The sequence below is a fragment of the Centruroides vittatus genome, unplaced genomic scaffold (assembly GCF_030686945.1).
Source record: "Centruroides vittatus isolate TY-2023 unplaced genomic scaffold, ASM3068694v2 scaffold_1152, whole genome shotgun sequence".
Classification (NCBI taxonomy): Eukaryota; Metazoa; Arthropoda; class Arachnida; order Scorpiones; family Buthidae; genus Centruroides; species Centruroides vittatus.
Genome location: NW_027122670.1, coordinates 3,180,751 through 3,198,949, shown reverse-complemented (window position 1 = coordinate 3,198,949; position 18,199 = coordinate 3,180,751). Strand labels below are relative to the sequence as shown.

At 29.5% G+C, this 18,199-nt stretch overlaps 1 protein-coding gene across 3 annotated transcripts in view; it reads left to right on the top strand.

Moving 5' to 3' along the window:
* Positions 1-18,199, top strand: part of LOC136986550 (dipeptidyl peptidase 4-like) — a 185,397-nt gene that overhangs the window by 44,639 nt on the left and 122,559 nt on the right. For all 3 annotated transcript variants that reach the window (XM_067284110.1, XM_067284109.1, XM_067284111.1), the window contains exon 3: positions 17,805-17,903. In XM_067284110.1, the coding sequence (XP_067140211.1) occupies positions 17,805-17,903 (99 nt within the window). The remainder of the gene's footprint in view (positions 1-17,804; positions 17,904-18,199) is intronic.

Below are 18,199 nucleotides of genomic sequence, written 5' to 3'. Positions count from 1 at the left end.
AATTCAGTTTTTCTCGCTATAAACAGTGTAATATATTATAAATATTGTAAAAATATAAGCTTGTATACGATTTATCAGCGTATAACTATGTTATAATAGCGTTAAAGTTTAATACATAATCGCTTTCCTCAATAAAAAAAAGGTGGGTATCGTGGAGAGATAACAAAATTTAAAAAAGATCACGAACAGATTCGATAGATAAATTAAACAAGTTAGATTTTACAGTAAGATAAAAGTTAATTTAAGGTGCTGATTATACTAATTTTCAGAAAATAGCACAATTATCCTTCTAAATTAGCAGATACCCGCTAGAAATTAGAAGGGACCACCCAAACACGTAACGTGTACGATTTAAATAAATGTGAGGTTTAGGAATGGCCAAAAATAGCATTTACGTCCGCTATTTCGGGCATTTTTATGGGGGTCGAATGCGAAAAATTATTTATTAACCAGCGAAAAAGAAAACGAGTACGAGATTCATTAAACAGGTGATTTTTCAAGCAAAAATCGAACGTTAGTTAAGTCGAAAAACTTCACTAAATATTAATTGATTAGTTCAATAAATGTTAAATTTTAATCGTTTTTTTACCGCAAATTATGAAAAATGATTGTTTCTGTTAAACGTCATTAATATTTTTTTAAAAGTGTTAATAACATCCTCGTAGAAGAGGAGCAATCGGAATAAGTGTGCGTGCGTGTGTGTGTTCAGTGCGGATAGTGGATAAAGAAGGAGAAAGAGCAGCAAGAAATTCCTAGTTTTGTAAATTTTCGATGCATTAAATTTAATTTTCATAACCCAATTATGTAGAATAAGGCCTTTTGTTCTAGAATAGTAAGTGCGCGGTGCCGTCTGACTAAAGAGACACGATCTTTGCTGGCGGCAGTCTGAAATTAGATAATGGGCACCTCTGCTTTCTTTTGTTTGCTCCCGCACACAGTTTCGTGTTGTTGTTCTCTTATTTTTTCTCTCTTACTGTATTTACAGAATTTTTTTCACCAGAAAAATAAGAGCCTCAAGTAGTTTCTCACACGTTTTTATATATTATATATCGTAGATAAGTTCATTGACTTTGAAAAAAAAGGGAGGAGAATACAAAATGGTTGGTTTGATGAACAGGTGATGTCGAGCGTAATAGTCATCCAATACCAAATGAAAACTCCTTTTTTTAACCTTCGTAACTGTCAAACGATGTCGCCCGAGGTGAGACAGTCCGTTACCATGGAAACCTCCGTTTCGTAACGGAAAAATGTCTTACCTTGACAACACTGCAGCAATAAGTTGACAAATTGACTGCAACCTTTCGAACACTATGACCAATCCATAAATCGAACGCAATAGTCAAGGTGTTTCCAATGGTACAGTTCGTTTGAAATTTGGTTTTTTAACGATTTTCTTCTAAAATCGCCGTGTCAAAAGGTCGGTGGCAGAGTTCAAAAACATTTCTTGCCTCCGAGTCAACCATGTTTTCTACTCGCTTCCGGTAAATGCTTCGTATACCGTGATTGACAGACCTAACTTCTCTTGGGAGGCATCTTGATTACTTTCGTGTTCGAAATTATATGTTATAGTAGGGAAGAACTTGAGTTAGATGCCTACTTGAGATGGAGACAAACAAAAAGCGTAGGACAAAAACAAAAGCCTATATTGAATATCGGCAATTACAATTTTTATTTGTTTAAGAAGAAGAAATTCGATCACCATAGGAAATTTTTGCGGTCTCCTCACTCGGTATTGCCTAACAGCGCGAAATCGGGAAAGGAGTCGTGTTTTTGAATACACACGGGATCGAAATCAATAGTGAAGAGTCCTGGCAGACATACGGATCGCCTTCATGCATCACATCTTGTCACAACCCCTGGGAATCGGGCTATCCCGTCCAACAAGGAGGTAGAGCTTACGTCTTTCCACAGAGGCCATCCGAATCAATACCCGAATACTATATGATCTTAGGAGCTTTCATCTCATTCTGCCCACTTTGACATAACTTAATACATAGAAGAATGAGAAAGTTGTCGTCACCTAGTCGATAAAAATGGAATAAGAACGCCTGCAAGAATACAGGTGTGGGGATGCAACAATATTGATACACTTAAATAAATCGAGATCATTTTTATTCTTTTTCCTTTATCTTATGCCAAGAAGAACTATAGAAACGGACCTTATCGAGTAAGATACAGTTACATTTTCTCTTTTATGTGTCGACCGAGTTTTATGTTTGATATTTTAGATGCGGAAAAACTTTTTTCCTTCCATACTCGGACATTTTCTCTATTGGTACGATACATTTTCCTAAGGAAAAAAAAACCAAAGATAACAGATATCTGGCAGTAAACTTCTCTCTCTAATCAGTTCGTGTGATGATATTGATGAAAAGTTTGGCGATTCTGTTCAAACCTTAAATAGTTGAAGCGTAATTTAGGTAAGTGTTTAATTATACGTAATGAACCAACAAACGTAATTATGAAACATAATGAACTAACCGGCAAGTTGTTGGATGACATTTCAGACAATTGAATCAACCTCCCGTTACTTATCCAACAACCAATCATCACTCATTTTTCAAGCAAATTAACAATTATGACCTTACCTGATACGGAAACCCCACTTATAACTGGATAAAATTAATATCCCACAAACTACTATTAAGAAATCTGTAACACAAACGTCATTTTAGTACACTCCTCAATATACAAGTTACACATCTCTAACTTATTAACATTACGAGTTTCATATCATTAATTGGTATATAATTTAACGCTACCCAATTATGTAATAACATTATAGAGATATTCGCTACGTAGTTACGGAATTATGTAGTTAATTCGTGCTTAAAATTCCGTTGGATTTGTAAGAAAATCGAAAGAAAGGATTATTTAAAATAAAAAAAAAAAGTAAGCGAGCAGACAAACAGACCACGAACGGTGTCGATAAACTCCATTATAATGCTATAGTAAAAATAGTATTGCCACTAAATAAAAGGAAAACAACAGGTTGTGGAAGCAAAGATGCTTACAGGATGCCACTGGCAAGTAAAATAGCGAAAATGTTTTTCTTCTTTCTCCTTTTGTGTGTGCGTTTTACCGATTTTTGTTTGAAAATTCTATTCTTATTTCCTTGTCTACATAAATATGTATTGTTTTCCTATGATATATATAAAAATGTGAAACGAAGCTTTTGAAAAATTTAATCATATTATTATTAATGTATGGAAGTTTTACGCGGAATTGTTTTCGCTTCTAATATATACATATATATAAGTCTTTCTACGTGTGTTTGTGTCGAGAGGAGGGAATATATTTTCGATTAAATTCTAAAACGAGAGAGGGAGAACGTTTCCATTTTCGTGTTTTATATAAGAATTCTATCGGAAATCTTATGGTTCTGACGTGCTGATGGGATTAATTCACAAGCAAAGAGATGCATTAATCATACATAAAAACATTTATAGGTCTAATAACGTTGATAATAAGTTCGTTTGCTACATGTGATAATTACATTTCCTTGTAGAGAAACAGTTCTTAGGAAGCTACAGATGTTTTTTTCTCTACCAATTAGAGGGATTTTCGAGCGAGTTTAACGATTGTAGAAATGTAATAACGAAAGCCTTGATGAAAGAAAGTAAGGAAACAAGAAACAAATATATCGCCAGTTTTTATATATATATTTCATTGAAAATAACGCTGTAAAAATAATAAAATTCATATTGTTTAAATAATAAATTAATTATAAATATTAACCTATATAAATGTACTGTACATTTATTCAAAAAAATAAAATAAAATAAACGTTAAAAATACTGCCGTTGAAAGTATATATTTTAAGCATTATCATTTTTTATAATTTAAGTACATCGTTAAAAGTTATTCAGTAAAGTTTCTGTAAATAATTACGAACGTTTAAGGTTGAAAAGATCGGATAGAAATGAAGGATGATGCCTATTTAATTAAATTGCATCTGGATATTTATGTTTATTATATTTTTATTGAATATTCAGGAATAAATAATCAAGGAAAACCGTTTGGATTCAGATTTAGTACACACAAGTGAAGTTATTGATTGATTTTTGCTTAAAATAGATTGTGTAATCAATAAAGCCTATTTGGCCGATTGATTTTTCTTCTAAACATTATTCCAACTTAGTATACATTTGTTTCAATTCTCATGCAAATAATAACGTTAGCCAAGTCGGATTGCATCAATTTTTATTGTTTTTTTTCCTCTGCATTATTTGCGAGTTCCAGATTTTTTTACGTCAAGAAACTTCACTAAAATTAGAAAAAAATTATCGTCAACCTTTCCGGATATTTTACTCTGTTTTCTGTTAACTCTTTCTGTACGTAGCCTTATAAATTTTTTTTAAAAAATAGAGAAAGAAACGAAGAAAAGAAGGGGAAAAAAACATTAAATCAATAATTGTGAAGAGATTTTAGTCGAGTCTAAAAATATTCTGAATTTTGATTTAGAATTTAATCGGTTCTACATAAAATCCTTCAAACATTTTCTTTAAAAAAATGACAGAAGTTTACATGTAACTACATTTCTTATATAGACTATTAAATACAGTATTTAATCTTATTAAGAAGTTTTTTTTTGTTTTTACTTTTTAACAGTGATAAATATATGTATTTAAAATTCTTAAAGATTTAGCATATAGATTTTTATACAGAAATAAAAGAATATTTAAATTTAAGAACTTGTTAAACTTTATAACGAGGTGATTATAAATTAATTTAATTAACAAATTATATTTTTATACGCTTCCATCGAGAGGTACAGAGGTACTACAGCTAGTCCCTTTATACCTTTTTTTTGAATTAATTAAACACGTAGAATGCTTCTTTATTAATAAAACAAACAATCTTAAGGCAATCTTAAGGATTTTCTTTAGTAAAAATAACGTTAATTTATAGATTAGGAACCACCAAAGACCCCTGAATATGGGGAAAAATCCCTCCTTCTCGACGGCCTTATTCTTATGAAGTTATTAAATTTTTTTTTATAAGGTCTAAATCGAAGTAGGAAACGGGATAAAGTGTGATTAAATTTTATGTAAAGTTTTATAAATAATTTTTTTATATACACAAGATTTGTTTCCTTGTAAATTGTTTGCATCATCTGATTGAAGATGCGAGCGTATCTTGTTTTTGATTTGATAAAAGTTTTTACATTTTTAAGCCGTTAGTTGCTAAGATAATGGATTGGATATTGCTGAAGATGTAAGTTATCTACACGAATAACTTACTATTATTAAAGTTTTTATATAAAAAGAAATAAGATATGATATCTGAAAGGTCTTCTTGAAATTCCAATATTAAAATTTCTCTGTAATGATGCTTACAATTTAAAATAATAAAGTTTAATCATGAAAATGCTTTAAAAGATTCATTTTTATTAACGTTTTGTACAATAATCTGCTCTGAAATTTTTGTTAAAGATAAAAATTGAGTATAAAATAGCATGCAAGAGGTTAGTTTTTGCTAGGAAAAATTTAGAAAAAAAATTAATAAAAAATTTCTTTTTTAATATTGATTTCTATTTACGCTCGTTTAGTAAACAACGTTTTCAATGTTTTTAAGTATTTTTCTTCTTAAATTTTAAAAATTTGAATACAATTCATTACTTAAAGTATAAAAGATGTCGATAATTTAACAAGAAAATCGATCGAAGAAAGCATAAACAGAAAAAAAAATGACAAAATTGATTTATGTTTATACGTTTATATTAATAACTAAAGGTCAGCAAACGGTAAATAATTGAAAATAAGAAAGAAATAATAGAAACTGCAGGAACATTAATCAACAGAAACGTGTTCGCTTATAATAGCAATCAGGGGGTTAGCTACGTCATTATGACGTAGATTAGGCAAGAAAATGCAATTTTATTTTAATAAAACCATGGAAAAAAGTAAGTTTTTAACTTAAAAATGCCCAATTTTATCTCCGAACTTTAAAAATTGTTTATAAAAATGGACCAGAAAGGAAGAAAATTCTGTATTTAAAAAAGAAAGGAGTAGAGGGAAGAAGATAATCCTTATAACTTCATTTATAGCAAAATATTTTCCAATATAACAAAAAAGAATAATAGTTTTAGAAAAAATTTCAAATAATCTTACTTTTTAAGTTCCCTTTAGAGTAAAGGGAAACGAATTTTTATCATAGAAATTGCTATGGGTATGTGTGAACCTTGTTGAATTTTATACAAAAACAGAAAAAAATCATGAATAAATTGTATGTTAAGTGATATTAAAAGATAAAAATAAATAATTTTAACATATATATATATATATATTTTTAATGTATAGATTTGGAATCTTTACATTCCACGTATTGAATTTAAAGGGAAAAAACTAGTTTTCATGCATATTTTACCAGAGGGGAAGTAAAGGAAGAACGTATATTTTCAGCAACAAGACGTTCGATGTTTATAAGATTCCTGAGATATATTTAGTGGCAATAAGTGTCAGAATAGTAATTCCACTTAAGATTGGCACTAGGAAAATAGATTCACCTTTTTATCTTAAGTGGAAAGTTGATGCCCTTCTTTTATCTTGCTGAAACGTCTTCAAGTATTAATGAATGTTTCTGTAGTTTTGTTTTGTTTGCTCGTTTGTTTTCGACTTTTAGAAAATTACAATAGTTGTGTTAATGAATTTTTCAGATGAATTTAAATAGGTCAAGTGCTATGCTGAAATTAAATTTAGTTTAAAGTGAACCGAACCGTAATATCACATCGGTAATTAGTGTGATGATACTTAGTGGGAGGTTAAAGTACTAAAGAGATGTTTTGACATTTAATTCGATAGAAACGAGCTAATTTAAGAATGTATCGAAGATCTATAATTCTCTTGTTTACGAATGTAATAGAAAGACGGGGAAGAAAGTAATAATTATTAAATATTTCCTATTATGTTAAATTTCAATAGCGATAATTAGAATTAAGATAATTCTTTCATTGTTTAGATCTGAATTTAAATAGCTTCTCTTTATTGGTGAATTTAAATTCGAATAAACTAATCAACGATTACGTAACCGAAATTTAAATACGTTACAAAAAATAGACGATTTTTATTGGTTATTTTAAATTTAGATAAAACGGTAAAATTATTTAGCTTTATTTTTTTCTTTTTATTTTACACAAATATAGAATTTATTTATCAGACTTTTAATATTTAAAATCACATTTAGATTAAACTTTGTACTAAGAATTTTATTTTAAAGTTTTGCCGAAACATTGTTAAAATACGAAGTAAAAAAAAAAAAGTCGTTAATCTCTAAATCAATGAGGCCGAACATTAAGAAGCAATACTTTCCAACTAGATAATAATTAACTGGTTCACCTCATCCGAGATGGTCAAGAATAATTCGTAGACTCTATTGTCTTCTGTCACGCTTTCGGTTCCTGTATTAACGACAATAATTTTCGACCTACTTCGTTCATTAACGTGATAATCGATAAAGCAATGTAATGTTACCAAGGTAACAGATTGTCAAATGAAAACCAACGCTCCATTTGTTTAGAAGTTTCCCATTCAGGCAAGGTATATGGCAAAGATTGTTGATTTTTGCCTTAATCGATATTTTCATACGCTCACCCTTGATTACATACGACAAAATCACTCGCTTATCATTTTTATGCATGAGAAAACCGAAATTTTTGACCAAATGATGAATGTAGTTAACAAAATTTTCACGAAAAAGTAGAAGTGGGGAGGGAAAAAAAAGATTTTACGAAACTTCACAAACATCTGATATCGACTGTCATAAATGATTTTGATACCATTTTGAGTTATATATATAGCGAATCACTACGTTTCCCTTGATTTATTCTGAAAAAAAAACGTTATTTATAATTTACCATTCCGTCACCGATAATAATGAATTGCAAAACTATTCAAATTTTTGCTATTATATCTTTTCATGCTTACATGATATATTTACATAAAACATATTTAATTTCTTTTATATTTTATATTTTAATTTGGAAATAACACGCAATTGAAAATATTACTCTAAAAATCTATAATAATTATAATATTATTATTTTTTCCCCCTATTCTACAAGTTGTACTTTATAAATTTAAGTAAGAAACAGCTAAAATAATCCGAGTACATTTTTATAGAAAATGTGAAAATCCAAACTGCAATACTTTAAAAGAAAAGGAGATCTTGGAATTTGCATTTTTACGACTGTCAATGCATGCATATCACGTACGTTTCCTCTCCTTTTTTTCCTTCCTTTCTTCGTGAAAAAAATAACTTCAGTCCTATAGAAAACAAAGGATATAGTAACTGGAGAAAAACTTCGACTAAACAAGAATTGTATAGTCAAACCCCAAGACAAGACTGGTTGCCAGCTACATCCAAAAAAAAAAAAATATATAAAAAATATTCCACTTTTTATATTCTCTGTTTTGACTCCTATTCTGTCAAAAGCAGAATCCACTTTTATTCTTTCTCTAAAAAGTTGAGTTTTTGAATAAAATGTAATGTTGATATTTTTAATCTTTATTTATTTTTATAATTTAAAAGAAAAAAGTAGAAAGTGTTGCTTAGATTTAAAAAATGAAATATTAAAATGTACATTTAAATTTCATCCTTTTCTTTAATTTTTAATGTATTATTTTGGCTTCGTAAACTTTCTTCGTGTTATTTTAATAAATTTATATATATATATATATTTTAGACGTGTAGATTGAATCAATATACATGGCGGATCGAACGAAGAAGTTAAAACTAATGATGTGAATCAAGTAGGATTGACGTTAATCTTCGCTAATTTTCTGGATCTGTAATCTCGATGAGCCCTGATAAAACTGTAGTTCTAGAAGCTCCCACTCGGCTAAGTCTAGCGCTGAAATCGCGGGCACGCAATGGCAATTACTAAGACGCAAAGTTTTGATAAATTTTTAGATTCAGTCATTTCTCAAACGTCAACCACTTCACGTAGACCAACAAATCACAGAGAAGTAAGGACAGGTTATTATCTTGGAAAGTCGCAATGTCGCAGACTTGGCTAAATCACTCCAGTCATGTCCACTATTTACAGGTTTAATATTAGTTTCATACTAAACTTCATGTTACTTAACTGCCTCATTCATCTCTTTTCCAGATTATTATGCAAAGTCAGTTTTCTACTCGTATAACTTCTTCTTCATTTTCTTAATTTAAGTAAAAAAAAAATAAAAATAAAAAGTAAAACACAAAAGAAAGAATAATAATGGATCATTCGTGTCATATTCTAACACTTTGTTAATTATCGCCATTATAAACAATTATACTTATATTAACATCTGGGGTATTGCACCCAACAATTAGTAAATTCCTTGAATGAAGACTTCAGTAGAAACTAACCAATGATTTGCGGACGAGGTATTAAGACAAATTAGCTAATGTTGAGTGGGAACCAATTTTAAGCGGATTAACGATCTATCTGAGGCAGCTGAGAAAACAACTCAAGCTGCATATTCAATCCGGATTTTGTTGCCTATTCAATGCTTTAGTCTGCCTTCACTTGACACTTATCTAAATTACTCGACTTCTAAATGATGAAAAAACTTTCAATTTATATTACTATTATTATTATTATTATACTAATATTAAAAATTAGATTGATTATTATTAAATACTTTTTTCTACGTTAAAAAAAAATTACTTTTATGGAGTTAATAGGTGAATGCACGCTCGCATTATTAACTCGTTATACACGAGGGATCACGCAATAAAAGGGTGTTTCCTCACCGATAGGTCGTAACCCCTAAAGGGATCGCGACCCACTTGTTGGGAAATGATTTATTATAAGAATATAAATTACGATGGTGATGGATTTTATATTGAAAATCCAATATTTAGTTACTAAATGAGATAGGATTCTAAGTGAAAATTTTTATTATTAGACTATAATATTGATTACAAGTTATAATATGTTAGATTTACTTTAAATTGCTTCTTCCAAAGTTTAAATTAGTCTATTATACGACTGAATATATCCACCTACACACACCTACACACGTTATTAATAAGCCGATCATCCAATAACACGCTTAAAAGTGCTTCATAGTTATGCAAGATTATCAAAATGATGGATTTTATATTAAAAATCCAATAGGAAATACAAGTTTCTCGATTTCTAAATTTTGATTACTTACTATTAATATTTTCTTACAAATTTTAAATTGCTTTCGACTGATTTAAATTACATCTTATAACACACCACGTTAATAACAAAGCAGTCATCTGGGGCATACGCTCTACATGTCGTCTAGCGCTAGAATAATGCCAAATTATGAAAATGATTGATTTCATATTTTAAACTTGTAAAGTTAACCAATTTTGCTTTACTAATTTCACATTTTCAAAACTATTTAACGCTCTGACACGTTTATATTGCTTAGATAGATCCCTTGCGACAATAACCTTTCACTATTTAGATATCATCATTTCATAACTTTACTAACAGCGCATAACGTTCTGGTTTTCAATTATATTCCGATAACACTCAAGTTACTATTGTTTAAACTAAAATTCGTGTAATTTTAGACAGTTATTCAGAAATTAACTAATTACGGACAGTGAAGGATAATAAGACGATACAGTAGAAATCGATAATATAGGCTAAAGGCTATGCGTTTAAGTGCTTATCTTTGTTTTAATTTCTATGGAATTAATCTTTTATATCGTAATCAATCGTTTTTTTATTTACTTTATCTAAAAAAAACATGCTCTTGGCTATAATTTCATGGTTTTAATATACTCGGGTATTTACTTTTTAAGCGTCCAATCTACCTGTTGTAAATCTATTTTATTTGCGAGTTTTTTTTAATCTAAAGATGTTTCTAATAAAGCATTTTTAAAGATTAATATTACTTTCAGGTTTGTAAAAGTTAATAAAGCGCTAATAACAATTTTAAGTGCTGTTTAAAAATATATAAAATTATAATAAAGAATGTAGCCATGGTGTTTTATGCGTTGCGGGTCGTCTCTTTGTTAAAAGGATCGAAACTACCAAAGTGATTTGCATAAAGTTTTGCATATCCGCCAGGAATACTATCAACTACCGAATTTAAAAAAAAAGAATAAAAAAATTATCCCCATGGATCAAATTTAAATAAATTTATCAGCGAAACAACTGAAGCAATCCGAGCGCAAGCACGATTTACGTTTCTATGTTTCTATATCGAGTAATTTTGTTTCAAATGTAGAAATTTTTTGCATAAAATTGAATTAAAGACATTCCCTATTCTAAACACGCCAAATAATTCATCTCTGTTCTAGAAACTTTATTATGTACAATATTTAAAAATTCGAGATTTTCGAGACAACAAAATTCTCTTTTATTTATTTATTTTTAAAGAAGAATGTTACTGACAAGAGCAGTTACAATTACAGCAAATCGTATTTATTATACAAGAGTAGACCTATAATGTCAGGTTAAACTGCACTTTATTTTCTAATTATCTAATAAAAATAAACGTGACGGTAAAAGTTTGTTATAAAAGTAATGGAAAAGAGATTGAAACGATAATTAAGCCAACTAAATTTAGACCAATATTGACACGTTTCAATACAATTAAATAAAAAAAAATTAAGGAGATAGAAAAAAAGATAACAAAGAAGGAAAAAAAACCCATTTAACTGATTTTCTTCGCTTGTATTCTTATATAAATCTATTTTTGTTAGAGCTCGTTAAGCTGCAGCTACTGGGTTTTCAATTATTTCTTCTCTTAACCTTTCTGTTCAACTAATTAAGTAGGGTTTAAAGTCCCGTGCAACATACTTTCTGCGTTAATTTTTTTCTCTTCTTGTTTATTCCTCTTGTAGGAATTTTGTGTTAATCCATCCCGTGTGAATGTCTCCTGTAGAAAATAATAACTTGGGCGCTAGCAATTACGCGTTCTTCATTGTTTTTCTTTACTTGTTATGCATTACGAAGGAAGCATTATCTTGTTTTTCACATAAAAATTAAGTTTTGTCCAAAACATTATTTGATTTCCTTTAAATTATTATTATTATTTTTTTCTGACATCTCTTTTAATCAAATTGAATTCATATTCTCCTGATAGAAACTACGTATTATTACATTCTTAGTTATTAATTAATCACGAAACCAATTGACTTCATTTTCTATCTCTATCTCTCTCTCTCTCTCTCTCTCTCTTCCAAAATTAAATGCGGCGAATTAACGATGTTAAAAATAGTTATAATGTAATCGATTCACTAAAATTATATCAAGTAAAGAACGTAAAATTATCTGAATTATCTTATCTCGAAAAGTATTCTAGGAAATTATCTTTAATGTAACGAATTCATCACGATTAAATGCGACCTTTTATATACAGATATATTTTTTTAATGTGGCGCGATCGAATAGAGAGAAATCTCAAATTTTTATTGTCCTGAGTGACGTATGAGGTCGAAAATTAGCGATTGATTCAATAAAAACCATAAAAAAAAGTCATCCCTCCTAGGAGAAGCTCTTAAGAAAAAGCGTGGTGTAGTAGTGATCCTATTGAAAAAACTGATGACGCAATGTTTTGCTTTCTACGCTTTCTAGAAACAAAATATCGCATGTAAAAATATACAGAGGAAGAGTTTTTATCACGTAAAGCTACCGGGTATAATATACAGAGACCAAAATAAATTCACTTCTGGCAGTATTTCAATATAAATAGTGAGGAAGCATCGGAAGTGTTGTCTGGAGGCTGCTTCTTCGATGGAGACCGCAACCATACGAAAATATGGAGGAAACGGAAAACATTTTGAGAAAGAAAGAAGAAAAAGAAAAAAAAAAGAAGAGATAACTCGAGTTTGTTTCTTTTGTTGCCGGAACATCCGTCTTGACCAAAGCCTCACCGATTGACGGCAGATGATGACTGGGTCGAGAATGTTTTTCTGTTTTTTTTCCAGATAGACCCTCGGTCGTTAAAAGGGGATTCTATCAAATCTTGACTTTGTATCGGATACAAAAAGAAAATCCATAAACGACATTATATTAGCATTTTTTAAGAATCAATTCTGTATTTATATTTATCCATCTAACAGTTGTTTTTATAGTTCAATCCGCCTAGTTAGGCTGTAAACTCAATATTGATACAAGAACATTCTCTTATTACAGGGAACAGTAATGATCAACAAGAGCTACGAAGTGGATTATTCGAAATTTTATACCATAAAATACTAAATTAGTAATGAATAGGAGCAGACGCCCTAGAGATTTACCAGATTTATACAGTAAATAAGGCAGTTTATGAGGCTTAAGCAATATTAATTACTGTAAAAGTTTCCTTTTCTGTTTTTATTTACGTAAGTTGTTATTAAATATGAGTCGAACAAATTGTTATTTAGTCTTTATAAATGATAATAAAACACACACAATTTTAAATTCAGCTTAAGTAATCGTTAACTTCTTCAGGAATAACATGATGAAGAGCATTTGTATCTTTAAGTATAATTAGAAAACCGAAAGTCTTTAGTAAGTTGATAATAAAAAAAAATTCTAAATTAATCACACAAAAATAATTTTAATTTTCTGACATATTCAAATAGCTAAACGAAAAAAAATAAATAAAGTTTAAAATGAAAAAATCTTTACTTTAAATGCAAATAAACACAAGAATATTTTTTAATCTCAGAATTTCTAACTCTTTCTTGTAAATTCTCTAGTGATTGCATAAACTGTATTCGGAGATTAAAAAATATATTTTTTTTCCTTCTCTGTTTTTATTTTCACTTCCTCTTTACAGTGTTATAAAATTTTCTCAATTGCATCAAGTAGTTAAAAGAAGTTAAACTCGTTACACTGTCGTAAATTAAACCGTTTTAAATTTGTCGTATTTATTCGACTAGTTAATCAATATAATTACGAGTTGTGACTGAAAAACAAAAGTTTTTTTTTTATCTTTTTTCCCCCTCTACTATTGACTGAATAAACAACTCGAAGTGCTTTCTACGCCTTCGTTTCTATCTGGCTGCACTTGTTAACACGAATTGCTGTAAACGCCAGAAAATTCAAGCTCGGGGCGAGAATACATCTCGGTATTCAGTATCTGACCAGAGTTTACCGTGCACAACCCATGTTTATATAACTATTTAAAGTGATTTACGTCAGAAAGCGTCACATTTTACAATCACCTATGGTCCGAGTTGACATTTATACTCGCCAGACTGACATAGGAGCAGCCATCTTCTCAGCGTGTTCAATCATCGACATCGATCTCGACCGTTATCCACAAGAATGGTTTTGTGGTTGCTAATGTATTTTTACTATACTTCTCATGTACTAGAGAATTGCACGTAGCTAGACATTACTTATCTCGCATAAGAGGATACGTTCCTCTATCGTCCGAGATTACATCTAAAAGATTATTTTACTCTTCTAACGAAAATAAAAAGTCTTCAGGAAACTTGTTCTTACTGTTTTCATTTATATTTGGTAATAAAATATTATCATATGCTATATAAACTAGAATTAATGCGGTCGTTACCGATAGCCAGATTGTTTAATAGCTATAGTTTAATTTTTAATAGGAATCACGTTTTCTTACATTTACAATGTAGATAAGTTTGTAAATTTAAAAAAAAAATTTAATTGATAATAAAATGGTTATTATCATTACAGATCAATAACTTTCTAATTTGCAAAAGTTTTTTTTTCGCTTTATAAAAAAAAAATTAAAGTAATTTTAGATTTTAAAATGCCGTTGCTAATTACAATAACGGTAATTTCTGTTCAACGTTTTTTTTTAAAAAAAATTCTTCTTTAAATTTTCACCAAATTTAATTTATTCCACAAATAATTTTACCGTAATGATAATTTCTTTGGTATTTTAAAATCGTTTTAATTGATATCTGCGTAGGCTTTACAGATGAAAAATTAAAAATGGAGGACAAATCGTTCTAAAAAGGAGGACATTTCGGATGTGTTTGAATAGGCTTGAAGTAAAAATAATAATAATAATTTATATCAATCGATATTTTATTACAAAAAATTAATTATTGTAGTTTTTAGTTATTTAATTTTCACGACAATTCTTGAACGTTTTAGAAAATGGAGGACAAAAAGGAGGACGGTGCTTCCTCTTTCATAGTTTCTTTTTTTTTTTTAAATCGAGTTTAATTAATATTTTCTAAAATTAAACGAATGAAATTTTATTCATTAAAAAATTGTTATCATAGAAAGGAATAAAATAATACGAAAAGAAGAAAATAATCAATAGATGTAAATAAAATGAATAGAAGTTAGTTATGAATGAAGTTTTATAATTTTGAAACGAATTAAATGATGATATTCAAGATATTCTATCTTTGATGAATAGATACGTCATTCGATAAAAATTCGATAAAAATTCAAAGAAAAATCTGTAAAAAGTCAAAAAAAGATTGGAATGTAACAAATGTATTTTTTTTCTTTTTTTTATACAGATATACAGTTCAGTTTTCAGTTGATAAATGAGAAAGAAAAAGAAAATCAAACTCTTTCGTATTTTATAAAATTGTTATTTAAATTGATGAATGGAATAAATGCGCTGTTTTTCCCCCCGAATGTATCGTGTTTCAACTATGGTCCTTTCCGATGTACATAAGAGCAGTACAATCACGCAGCAGAAATTTCAGCTTACCGAGAGCTGCATTCTCCAACAACAACATTGCCAACGTTGCCTTTAGCGGCAGGAAATAGGAACGATTGATCGATCAATAGATCAATATCCTCGAAGAGAAAGCGAGAGTTTGGATTCCTCTCAGACCTATGTTTAGCCAGATGCATTTCGGCAATTATCATTGGCAATTTTAGCAATTAGGCCAATTCAAAAGGCCAAATAAGTCGAGTTAATGTAGCAAAAAAATATAAACGTGTAGGGCGAAAAAACTAAGTAAAAATAGTTTGTCCTCTAGGACCACTCATAAATACGTTGTGCATAAAAGAATGCGAGTGTTCAGACATTTTCCGTGCGGTCATGACACTACAGGGAGCATCACTGACGCCTACATCAATCGTTATCTGAGTTCTAGACTATTGGATGGGCGAGTCAATGACTTCGCAAGACATGTAAGAGGAACAAATCAGTACACACCATTCTTAACTTATTATATAAAGAACTTCCTCCACGTCAAAAATTGGACGACAGGAAATCCGTAACGCGTCCTCACGCGTTAAAAAGTAGAAGGGAAGATTACTATGAGCGAACTGTAGTTACTGATGTGTGAAATATAGATTCTTCTACCTAAAGTAATAAAGTTGTGTCATATTGGTGACAAGAAATCGATAGTATTAATGTACGATTACTTTCAGCCGTTCTCTACATTATCTAGTCGCAATTCTAGTTTAATTACACGATGGAGAATGTAATACCCTTGATTGCACATCGACGCACTTTACAGGATCTTGTTACACTGGAATAGCTGCATCTGGCTTCTTCTTACATGCCTTCTGCCATCTTTAGTCGTTACTCTTCCTTTGTCGTATCACCACACTTTCTGCCCGTTTCACTCGGCATTTCTAAATGATGATTGGTATGTTACCACGCATGGCCATATTTCTGAGCCGGACGACTACCATTTCGTTTCGTTGCGATGCTCCACATCACCAATTTTCCATTTTCTGGCTACATATTACCACTTTTCAATCGTTACTTCCGTGCAACTCGTTGCTAAAGTTAATGTAAATCATTAAGATTCAAAAAGAAATTTTTTTAATGTTGATTTGCAAATATATTTTTTAGTTAAATTCTTTTTTATGTAAAAAAGTGAAGCTTAGAACATTTAGAGAATGTTCTAAAATCGACATCTGCCATGTTTTCAAACCATTAGCTTTCTATGAATGAAATTATTTGGAAAATTTGCATATAATTTAATCAATGCAGTTTGGTGAAATGAAACAGTAGAAAAATTTAAATTATTAAATATATTTCTTTAGTTTTTTTTTATTATCGAATTCTTTCGGTCAATTAAATGTTAAATAAATCAAAGTTTTATATTATGTCTTATTTTCATTGTAGATTTTTCTGCTTTTTTTTTAAAAAAATTCGACGTTCATATAATCAAATAAGCAGACAAAAATGAAAATTTTAATATTAATAAATTAAATTGTCTTCATATTATGTTTCTAGACGGAACTGAAAACGTTTTAAAATATTTTTCTGATTAATATACGCTACAATTGATTTATTGTAAAAATTTTTTTAATATAAAAATGCATTTAGAAAGGCTTATATTAGACAAAAGAGCGAACAATTATTCGTCTTTATAATTTGTAATTATAGAAAAAATTACGTTTTATTATTATTTTTAGATAGTTGTATATTACAAAAATTCATATAAACTTTGAAAGGAACTAACAAAAGTTAAAATGAAGAATAACTTCATAGAAAAAAAACCGTTTTCTGTCTTATATTTAATTATCATCTACTAAACAAACATCTGCCAAACAATTTCTTATATAATTATCACATTTTAAAACGATCCTACTTTGTATTTTCTTCCTTCTACACGTCTTGCAACATATTAAATTAATCAGGAGAGGTTTTGGTAAAAATAGCTTCGATGCAGTTTCTCGCTCAGATTGTGATTTACATCAAGTGGAAATTTAATGAAATCTGCCGACTAAAAGAAACATTGCTTCTTCCATCAATTAAACATGACTAGAGTTTACAGAGTAGAAGCAATGTTGACACAAGTACTACAGCCCTATGTGTAATTACGGTTTTTGATGGGCTGGGGATCCATCCACACCTTTAACATTCATCCAAAACTGTCACAGAAAGAAAATTAAACTTATTATATATTTAACTATTATTATTGTTTTTTTACAGGAAATACAGGACTCGGAACAACAGGAGAAAGGTTATCACTAGCCGATATAATTAAAGACGATTTCGTTCCCAGATCTTTCAATGGCACTTGGGTACCAGGTAAGATTATTTATATCCGTTGTAAAAAAATTTAGTAACGATTTACGAAGAGAAAAATAATTAAAATGAACAAAAAAGAGGTTAAATAAAACGGTATAAAAATTGTTGTATGGCAATATATTTAAAAGCAGAGGTTTTAGAAAGATTCATAAATCATTTTGCATGGTCGAACATGTATTAGAGTCGTGTCGAGCATTAAGCTATCAGCAGAGAGATTGAGTTATGTTTCCTAGATATTTATCCGATTGTTTGAGAAAAAGAGAGTTAAATGGCACCAATCCCATAAAACGACTGCA